At 45.9% G+C, this 11,081-nt stretch overlaps 1 protein-coding gene across 1 annotated transcript; it reads left to right on the top strand.

Annotated features, from left to right (window-relative positions):
- Nucleotides 1–272: 272 nt before the first annotated feature.
- On the top strand, nucleotides 273–8,725 carry LOC308398877 (tryptophan 5-hydroxylase 1-like; the record flags this gene model as incomplete). The annotated part of the gene is made up of 10 exons (XM_080885745.1): nucleotides 273–428; nucleotides 578–761; nucleotides 849–949; nucleotides 1,026–1,093; nucleotides 1,181–1,377; nucleotides 5,307–5,442; nucleotides 5,664–5,790; nucleotides 7,760–7,855; nucleotides 8,255–8,388; nucleotides 8,530–8,725. The coding sequence occupies 10 exons, from the start codon at nucleotides 273–275 to the stop codon at nucleotides 8,705–8,707; spliced, it is 1,377 nt and encodes a 458-aa protein (XP_080741871.1). The 3' UTR covers nucleotides 8,708–8,725.
- Nucleotides 8,726–11,081: the final 2,356 nt, after the last annotated feature.

The following is an 11,081-nucleotide window of genomic DNA, read 5'->3' as shown; positions in this document are numbered from 1 at the left end:
GACGTGTCAAGGCGTCGTGTGTTGTGATGTATATGGCGTGATGCTGATCTTCCTCCTGATGAACATCCATCTCTGGAGCGCCCTCCCCTCTGCTGCAGCTTCATAAAGGCAGCAGCCGCCGTGCAGAGTGACAGAACAGCCGGAGACTCATCCTGTCACGACCTTCACGTCGTACTCCTACCAGACGACTCTCTGATGCAGCCAGTGCCAAAGCAAGCTTACTGAACCATCACTATCAATTTCATATTTGTATCGCTGAAATCCAGAGAAGCATGTACGCCAGGAAGTCAGAAGGAAAGGAGCTTCGCAGAGGAAGGTCTTTGGACAACAGGACCGTCTCCAGCAGCTTTGGGAGAGGCTCGACAACCATCATATTCACTCTGAAAAACGAAGTCGGTGGTCTTATAAAGGCACTGAAACTTTTCCAGGTGAGGTTTCATTTTCTTTATGTTGACACAGATATGGTGTTTTCTGAGGATGCATGTGACTGGCCAGGAATGAATGTGATCAGAAGCTTTTACAGCATCTTCTTTGGGTGTGTGTGTGTTTGTGTGTGTTTGTGTGTGTGTGTTCGCAGGAAAAACACGTCAACCTCATCCACATCGAGTCCCGGAAGTCCAAACGAAGGAATTCAGACTTTGAGATCTTTGTGGACTGCGACACCGACCACGAGCAGTTCAAGGAGCTCACCGAGCTGCTCAGGAAGCACACGGACATCGTGGAGATCTCGCCGTTCGACGGCTCCGCTCTACCCGAGGACGGTACACCTTGTCGTACTTTGACTAAACAGTAGCTGTGATAGGAATGAGTTATTTCACAGGTCTGCGTGTGTCTTGACTGTGTTTCAGATGTGCCCGGTGTGCCGTGGTTCCCCAAGAAGATCTCAGACTTGGACCTGTGTGCAAACAGGGTTTTGATGTACGGCTCTGAACTTGATGCAGATCATCCGGTATGTGCGTCATCGGACAGAGCTCTGAAATGTAGCGTGAACTCGGTAACCGACTGAGGTTTTGCTGTTCCTGCAGGGATTTAAGGACAACATATACAGAAAACGAAGACAATATTTTTCTGATTTAGCTGTAAACTACAAACAGTGAGTTCCTCTTATGGATGTTTTCATTAATGAAGTTAATAATAAAAACCTAGAAGGGCTTTCATCCTTTAACTCCGTCTCTCACAGCGGTGAGCCCATCCCTCGTGTGGACTACACTGCAGAGGAGGTGCGTACCTGGGGCGTGGTGTTCAGGGAGCTCCACAAGCTGTACCCGAGCCACGCCTGCAGGGAGTACCTGAAGAACCTCCCACTGCTGACCAAGTACTGCAAATACAGCGAGGACAACATCCCCCAGCTGGAGGACGTCTTGCACTTCCTTAAAGGTAACCGTCAACAGTGTTGGTCAAGTTACTTGGAAAAGTGACCATTAATTAATTCCTGATTACGTCTCCAAAAAAGTAATCCCATTACTCTACTGATTACTTATTTTCAAAAGTAATTAGTTACTTAGTTACTTTTAAAAAACACGATACACAACCTGAATAGGTAATAAAGCGACCTTTCAGCCCAATTCTATTTTTTCTGCATGATCCATCATATAAAACTGAATCTAATGAAAAAGTCTCTTTAAAACGTGTCTTATTAGTTTGAATCTTTAACTTTATGCATCAAGGAAAAATTAAATCGTATACAGCTGTCTTTGACTTGAAGAAATGTGTTTAACATTTAAACCTATTTTCTGCACATTCCAGCATTTAAAATAAAATAATTGTTTTGTGTTTACACTCTTTCTAATAGATGCAAGTAAAACAAAGCCGAAAATAAATAAAATCAAAAACTTAGCAGCACTGAGTCCTGTCGCTCTTAAATCTATTTTCACGTGTTTAGCAGGAGTGGTGCGGGTGGAGGTTTGCCCGGTGCAGGTGTGCCTCAGCGGTCATGCCAGCATTCTCGGTACTTGCTCAGAAGTTTAAGGTTTCATTTTCCACGCAGAGTGCACAGCAGACGCGAACGTTTGTGTTACTTTGTAAGGAATCAAACTCAAAGTAATGTGAGTACTTCCACGCTTTAAATGCTGCACGGTCGTACTCTCTCCCGCACTGCACATTATCCCTTGTTGAACTGCACACGTCTGTTACCACGAACTAATTACTTTTTTGCAATAGTAATCCCTTACTTTACTCATTACTTTAAAAAGTAATCAGATTACAGTAATGTGTTACCTTAACGTGTTACTGCCCATCGCTGACCGTCGAATGCAAGCCAGGGCTCTAGACTAACTTTTTGTCACGGTTGCACTGGTGCGCCTAACTTTTTTTCTTAGTGCTGCAGTCTCTCAGTGCAAAATTTGGGCGCTTAACACTTTTTGGGGGGAAATTCAGTCCATAGAGACACTATTGATTTGTAAATGATTAACTAACAATCTTGTCAACACAAAGTTCTTTATTTGAAGCACATTTCTACCAGAAAGAGAAGTTACTGAAAAACTGCTTGTGCTTAAAGTGCGTTGGCACTCTTTGGTAATGTTGTAGACAATGTTAAACTTAATCATCACTCTGACGACCTGTTTGCTGCTGAAAGGCCGGGGGGAGAGGGGACACAGGGCATTTATCGCAGCATATAATGTGTTTCTGGACACACTGCTGCTTTTTCAGCGCTCAGAGGTTGATGGCACCGTGTCAGAGCTGGCTATGAATTTCAGACAGATCAGACGGAGACATAACAAAAAAGTTATCAATCGTTCTTTTCATCTTTTTTATTACCCACAGCTACATCCACTCTGTCGGGCCTAGGCTGCTCACTAAGGTTGGGTATCATCACTGATTTCTATAATCCATTCGATTCCGATTCACGAGGTCCTGATTCGATTCAGTTTTGCCTCAGACAGTCAGAAACATTATAATTCTGATCATTTATTATAAAATTATGCAATATGGGTAATAAGCGAATGAATAACGCAAAAATTTAGATTTGAGATGGGAAACTGTTCTTGAAGTACACAGAGAGAGAGAGAGCTGTGCATGAAGTGTGATTTTATCGTGGTGGAAGCAAAACAGCAAAAGTCAGAGAAGATGTTTATCAACTGATGATGTTTATGACGATGACGTTTATCAAATGTGAAGCGTAGTTTGATCTTCTTTTGCTGCTGCTTCAGTGAATTTTGGTTGGAGAGACACAAAACCTGCAGCTCAGAATTGAGCACAAAAAAGACGTAAACAGTAAACACAAAGCGCGGACCGGCCGATGCATCAGGATCAGTGAGCTGTCGGCTTTCAGCCCCGACGGCGTGTCCGTGTACGGGCCGTCTGGTGAGAAAGCCGAGAAAGAGAAAGCTGATTCTGATGCGTCGGTCCGCTCTGTGTTTACGTCTTTGTGTGGAATCCGTGTACCTGCTCTCATTTACTGTTTGGTTGTTGTTGAAATGGTTTTGAGAGCTTTATCGCTTTATTCAAGCCACTCACCTCTCTCTATCTAGTGATGTGCGAATCATGAACGAATCGTTCAATACTCGAGAATCACTTTACTGACTCGTGAATCATGATTCACAAAACGCCAACTGACTCACTGACTCATCCCTGTTGCTGTTAGCAAACTAATATCATTAGTAGAAATATATCTAACTTATAATTAAAATTGTGGGGGAAAAAACAACAGTCAAAAAAACATTAACTTAACAAAAACATTCCTGCTCTGAACTGGAAGAAAAAACCCTGAGTAGAAGCTCACATCAACACAATAGCTCCTCAGCTCACAGTAGCATTGCTCTGCTAACATGCTAACAGCACATTTGAGTTACTCACCCCCTCCCTTGCTGCGCTGAATCGTAGCATAAACGAATCACTCGTCTTAGCAGCAGGATTTACATGAAAAGAGAAACAAATTAAGTTTCAGTGAAAATGTAAATTTTTTGCACTCTCTGGTCAACTGACTCAGTGACTCAAATGACTCAAAATCCAATTCACTTTGGTGAGTGACTCATTCAAACTCGATTCAGTAAAAAGAATCGAATTTATCATCACTATCTCTATCCACCTGCACTCTCAACTGGATCACGGCCAATCAGAGAGGTCCCGCCCCTGGCTATCTCTGATTGGTTTAGACCACGATAGAGGCATAATGTCTGTCTGTTGTTGACCACACGGAGACTTTCAGAGTTCTGCGACGTAGGATTTTTTTTAGTTGCACCATTGAAAAATGTGGTCGCACCCTAGAGCCCTGCAAGCAGTTGTTTCCAAGCTGCTGAATATCTGAGCCAAAAACAAGGAGAGTGACACCGATGTTTCCCACTGCAGCTTTCAGGCACTTTTTCTGGTTTCGCACATAATGGGCAAAACCAGTTTGATTGTTTTGGAGCCTTTATCCTTCAAGGACCTGCAGTTCAAAAAGCGCCCCTCCGACATCCAAACCCATCTGTTCTCTGATTGGATTGTTACATTTGTGATTGACATGACATTGACCAATCAGCTGAAAGGAAGAAAAATAGGGTCAAAATTTGTACTTGTAACTTGAAGCTTGAGTGCAGAGTTTCACACGTATGTCCACACACAAATCTTTTTTACGCACACACAAATTCTTTTTATACATACAAATCCTGATTTACAAGTACAAAATATTTATGACCACAATTTGAGCCCATAAACCCCACAGCAGCCATATTGTTGGTCACATGATTTCATTAAAATGCTCCAACAGCACAACCAAGGTCCAGAGATCCAGTTAGCAGACAGCTAGCAGCTACAGCCACCTGTCACCACCATCAACCTGTCAGTCAAAGAGGCCACGCCCCCAATAATGCAAACTTAGAGCCTTAATACCATTTAAACATGTGAGTTATAAAATCGTCCTTAGTTATTATTAAGGGGGAATTATCTCTAGAGAACAAACAGTTTGTGTATCAGGCTGTAAACATGGTTATTTCTGCTGGAAAGTTTTAACATGGGAGTCTGTGGGGACTGACTCGCTGCTGCCTCTGCTGGCCGGTACATGAACTGCAGCTGTCATGGTAACCCTAATAACCCCTCTGCCTGCGTCCTTCCTGTTTTCTGTGTGGTTTGATCTTTGTGCCTCTGTTTTATTTTGACAGTTAAGTCCTTGTTACCTTTCTGTGTTTTTACTTCTATCCTTTGTTATTTTCTCCCATCCTCAGTACCCTCATCCTGGTGCCTGAGTCTTTGTCTAATCTTACTCCTCTTCAGTTCTGTCTTTCTTATTTTTGGTTAACTGGTCATCTTTTGGTCGCTGTTTAGATTAAGATGGACAGTGTGTGTGTGTGTGTGTGTGTGTGTGTGTGTGTGTGCGTGTGTTTGAGCAGAGTGCTCAGGCTTCATCATCAGGCCCGTTGCCGGTTACCTCTCCCCCAGAGACTTCCTGGCAGGCCTGGCCTTCAGAGTCTTCCACTGCACTCAGTATGTCCGCCACAGCTCAGAGCCTCTGTACACACCTGAACCGTGAGTGCACAAAGACACACACACACACACACACACACACACACACACACACACACACACACACTATAACAGTCCGTTTTATTGTCTTTCTTTATTTTGTTCATATTTCTAAAGCCTTGTGTGTGTGTGTGTGTGTGTGTGTGTGTGTGTGTGTGTGTGTGTGTGTGTGTGTGTGTGTGTGTGTGTGTGTGTGTGTGTGTGTGTGTGTGTGTGTGCTGCAGAGACACATGCCATGAGCTGCTGGGTCACGTGCCTCTGCTTGCCGAGCCCAGCTTCGCTCAGTTCTCTCAGGAGCTCGGTTTGGCGTCGCTTGGCGCTTCAGATGATGATGTAAACAAACTGGCCACGGTGAGTGCTGCAGCGCCGACTCACCCTAAATACACCTGGATGAGGCGGGAACAACATGGCTCCCCCCACATATGAAGGGATTGGCTCATAAGGCTGTCAAGTCAGTTTTATTACACAGAACATTTTAAAACCACAGAAGTTGAACCAAAGTGCTTTACATGGACACGTATCTGCAAACGAAGAACCAAAACAGCAAACGTCACAAAGGGTTAACAAAGTTCTCACAGTGTTACAGACAGAGTGCAAACAGAAAGCTGGAATGAAACCATGAGGGACCTCAGACATGACAGAAATAGGGCCTTAAATCTGATAGAAAGTTCTCAGTTCTTCTTAAGGGGACAGGAAGACTCAGGGCAGCAGTAGCAGGTGAGAGGTTGGGCTGATGACCTCAGTGAGCTGGAGGCAAAATATGGAGTTAGTGTTGTGAAGTGGGCGTGTCCTGAGTTGAACATGTCTAAATATTAAGGCAACTACCAATAGGAGTGAAACAGACCACTGACTGACACGTAAAGGTGAAGGACACCTGGATTAGGTGCTCTCAGGGTCTCCTCTCCCTCTCCCCGTAAGAATCGAGCTCCTGAGTAGCAGGCAATCCTCACAGAAACACGCCTGTTTATCTTACAGCTGTGGCAGCGTGTCATTGGCTGGTGCATGTATAGAGGTGCATGTACGTGGTTACCTGTCCTGTTAATCACCTGCTGAGCTCCTGCTCCAAACCTCTGCTGCATTTCTACATCTCCACCACCAGGTGACACCACCAGGCTTCTCATCAGTGAGGAACGAGCCAATCACAGCAATTCTTACTTACAGTATATTCAGAGTTCCTCATAATAAGCAGTGTTGCTCAGCAGCTGATGCATTTACAAAATTCTTCCTTCAGGTTCAAAATATTCATGTGAAAAGTTTGTTCAGGTGACTTTGAGCGATTCTCAGTGTGCGCTCGCCCCGGGGTGAACGTCCGCCCCCTGGTGGACCATTGTCCTTTATACTTCCACCTGGTTTATAATCTGGGTAGCTTGAACCCACCAAGGTCATCGTCAGTGACGGCCCCGCCCTAAACCTTCCTGTCCTGAGTCTTTGAATCAAGTCGAGTTTTATTGTCAACCCAACTGTATACACTCAGGTATACAGTGGGACGAAATATCGTCCTCCTGGATCGAAGGTGCAAACTGTGAAAATAAAAAAGAATAAGAATAAATTAATATAATCAAGACTCAAAACCGCTGATTGTCAGTATGCGTGTTGTCAAGAGATTTATTCTAAATGACACTTCTTCAGCTGAGAGTCTAAGAGGAGAAAACACACAAACAGACGCTTCAGTTTTAACTTGCAAGGGCGTTTCGCAGAGCGCTCACATCAGAGTGGGGCCCTGTGAAATGCACGCTCTGTTCTTGCACTTGTCTTTATTTATACACAAGAAAAATGAATATATTTGACGTGAGCATGTGTGTGTGTGTGTGTGTGTGTGTGTGTGTGTGTGTGTGTGTGTGTGTGTGTGGTCAGGACTGCTTGTTTGACTTCTTACTATCGCTGTGGGAAGATTCAGATACAAATATCAGAACACGTTTCATAAAGAACAATCCGTCCAGAACAATGAAAAGTACGATCAGTTCTAAGCTAGGAAATGATCATCATGCAGCATTCTATCACAAGTAAACTTATATCATTAAAAGCTTATACTGACTAAAGAAATACAATATTCTACTGACACGTGTATACAGCATGCTGAGTTAGCGCTAATGTGATGCTGCTGAGCTCAACATGAACAGAAAACATGAAGAAGGATTCAGTAAATATAAATACTGGAACGAAATGTGAAAAACTAGAAGCAGATGATTTCAGTGAACTCACCTGTCCACAGTTTCATCCACACCAGGCTTTAATCTACCAAACAGACAGATGAGCGCTGCTGACTGAGCGCGTGCAGTGGCGCTCTGAGCTGATGTCGGTGTCCTCCTGTTTGTTCCAGTGTTACTTCTTCACTGTGGAGTTTGGGCTCTGTAAGCAGGACGGCAGGCTGAGGGCGTACGGCGCGGGGCTCCTCTCCTCCGTCAGTGAACTCCAGGTGACCTCCGACCTCCACACTGCACCTTCATCTGACGATTTTTAAAAGGACTCAGATTATTAGTGATTTTTGTGTTTTCTTAAACCCACTGAGTGGTTAAAAAAATCCACATGGCATAAAAACACCATCTTAAAACTCCTCCCATTTTTGTGTACTTGTATTTTACTTGAGTATTTCCAGGTTTTGATGCTTAAAACTTCAACATGTAAGAATTTACTTCACTGCACTCACGACTCGCTCTCAGTGTTTGGTTTTTGGTAGAAGCAGCACAGAGCGTCCTCCAGCTGACACCAACCGTTGCTAAGCTAGTTACCTGACGCAGCAGTCACCTGCACTCAGGTTTCAGTAAGTTTGGACTCTATCTAAAACATCTGTGCACGTGTCTGTCTGTCCTCCTAGCACGCTTTGTCCAGCAGTGCCAACATCCTTCCTTTTGACCCCACGGTGACCTGCAACCAGGAGTGCATGATCACCACGTTTCAGCACGTTTACTATGTGGCCGACAGTTTTGAGGAAGCCAAGAACAAAATGAGGTGAGCTGCAAGTTTTCCCCACATGATGTGTGAGACGCACCGTGAACCCTGACCCTGTATGTCCCTGCTTGTCCCTGATTTTGGTTCTGAGCCGATGTGAGAGCTTCAGCTGAGGATGTAAAGTGTGTGCTGTGTCTGCAGGGAGTTTGCCAAGACCCTTCGACGTCCCTTCACGATACGCTACGACCCCTACACTCAGAGCGTGGACGTTCTGGAGGACACCAACAACATCAACAGCATGGTGAAGGACATCCGGCACGAGCTGGACATCGTCGAAGACGCTCTGAACCGACTCAGCAAAAAACTGCAGAGCGTGTAAAGAGGTGCTCACAGTAAAGCCGCTGACAGCCGAACACCGCTTCTATGCCTCTGCTTCTGCTCTGAATCTACTTCTGCTGCAACAAAGCCGACACCTCCTCCTGAGGGGGGAGGGGCCTCCTGAAACATTCGCTAGGACACATTTATTGTTTGTAGGCTGAGCTGTAAAAATGCGGCACGTGTGCCGTGATAATCTGTCTGTAATCATGTGAATTTGTGTGATGATCTATAAAATACACATAATCGTGTGTGAGAGTTCTGCAGTGATCTGATCCTGGTTCTGTTTGTGCTGCTGCTCAGTTACTGCGGCATTTAATGCGACACAGCACCCGTGTCCATTAGATCAGCTGCACACACCTACACGAGGCCTCACAACAACTTTTAAAGCAACAAAGTGTTGCTGGATGTGCAAAGAGCAGCATTTAGTTGTGCATGCTTCACACCAGCAGAGGGCGCCACTCAGCCACCCCACCAGTATCCACAGCAGAGTACCAGCAGCACCATAAAAGCACTTCGCTGGTTAAAAATAGCTCACAGATATATTGTCACAGAGCAGAACCTTCAGCTTGTGACTGGGAACAGATGTCAGTCGGTTAAATACCTCTGCTCATCTCCAGCTTCATCTTTTTATTCCTGGACTCTCTCTCCCAGAGCAGCTTTGCATGATTCATAGTTCAGAATAATCCTTCTTTACCTGCTGGGCCTCCTGCGACTCCTCAGCTCATCCCTTTAGCTCCTCCCCCTTTAAGATACATTTCTTTTTTCTTTTTTTTTCTTTTCTTTTTTGTTTGCCTGTCCCATTTGGTTCTTTAGCCGTCAGAATTGTTGTCTGAAGACCAACAAGGATACCCAATGGATTTATTTTGCCAAATGGATCATCGTGGCATTGCCGTATTGGTCCATTTGGTCGATCTTTGTTTTTATTATTTATTATATTTTATTTTCAGATGTTACAGACGGGACAGACATGAGTGAGGGATAGGAAAGGGAGAAAGAAAGAGGAAGGAAAGGAAAAACAGAAGGGGAGAGGGACAGTGAGAAAGGGGGGGAGAAAAAAAATAAAAATCTCCTGGATCACCTGTTGAGAGAAGAATAGAAAACAAGCAAAAAAAGACCAAAAAAAAAAAACAAAGCAACATACTAAACACAACACCATCGCATTAATCTAGCTAAGTGTAAACAGCAGTAAATACTAAATATTCAATGTTGTTGTGCAGCACGCAGGACAGATGTGCTTCGAGGTAGCAGCCAAGAAAGGTGTAATTTGGGTCTACGAGCAGTGAACACCCGTGTGCATACCTGTGTGGATCAGCATGCTTGTATTCCAAAGGTTTCTCCATGTAATGATCTGCTAGAGGGTGTGGGGGGGCCACAGCCCCGTCCTCCAGGGTGTGAAGCAGGTATGGAGGAGATCAAAACTCCAGACATCCAGAGGCCCCCAGAACACAAGAGACCAAGGAAGACCAACAGAGGGGCAGCCGCGCCACTGTTCCAGTAAGAGCTGAGGAGAGTCCCAGATGAGGGCTCACTCAGCAGCCGCGGAGCAGAAGTCAGGGGGAGTTGCAGTGACGCGCCCGTGAGCTCCGCCGGCAGCCAGCTGTGCCTGAGTGACCGAGCCCCAGGCCGAGAGGCCGGGGGCACCCCACCTCCGAAGGGGCCCGAGCGAGCCCCAGGCCCCAGGCCCCGATAAGCGGCCGCCAAGGAGTGAGCCGGTGTGTACCTGGATGCCCATCCCCAGACACAAAGAACCACCAACGCACCGATGTCTGAGGGGGTCTGCCACTGGCAGGGGAAGTGGTGGTGGGGGGAGATAGGCCTCCAAACCTTGGAGGGCCTGAGGTGTCCCCAGAGAGGTGGCGTCTGATACCCAACCTGACATATAGACACAGACATACAGGCACACACAGACACAAACATCCATTCCCACCCTCATGCTCTCATATGCACTCACTCCACACTCAACCAACGTGGAGACAGACATAAAGAGACGCTGTACACACGATCACACTCCCCAAGCGTACTCTACAAACCGGGTCTAGGTACCCTTGCCCCTGGAGGGGGAACTGCACCCAGACCCAGGTGGTGTTACCCTTTTCCCTGCGGTGGGGAGAGGCAGACCGCCCCGACTCCGCAGCAGCAGGGAGGCCCCACACTCCAGACCGCAGTCGGACGGCCAACTCCTCCTCCTAGCCCTCCCGCTCCAGCAGGCCGCAGAGAATGGGGGTGAGAGAAGACTCCAAACCTCCCTCCACCCGCTCATTGTAGTGTTGATGCATGTGTGTTCTAAGGTGCATTTAAAACCCAGGAGGGCATGGAGCTACCTGCCAGAGAGCAGCAGGTAAGCGCATAGTCCCTCCTGCTAGCCCTCAATGTCT

This window comes from Rhamphochromis sp. 'chilingali', assembly GCF_963969265.1.
Source record: "Rhamphochromis sp. 'chilingali' genome assembly, chromosome: 6".
Taxonomy (NCBI): domain Eukaryota; kingdom Metazoa; phylum Chordata; class Actinopteri; order Cichliformes; family Cichlidae; genus Rhamphochromis; species Rhamphochromis sp. 'chilingali'.
This window is presented reverse-complemented; position numbering and strand designations above follow the sequence as displayed.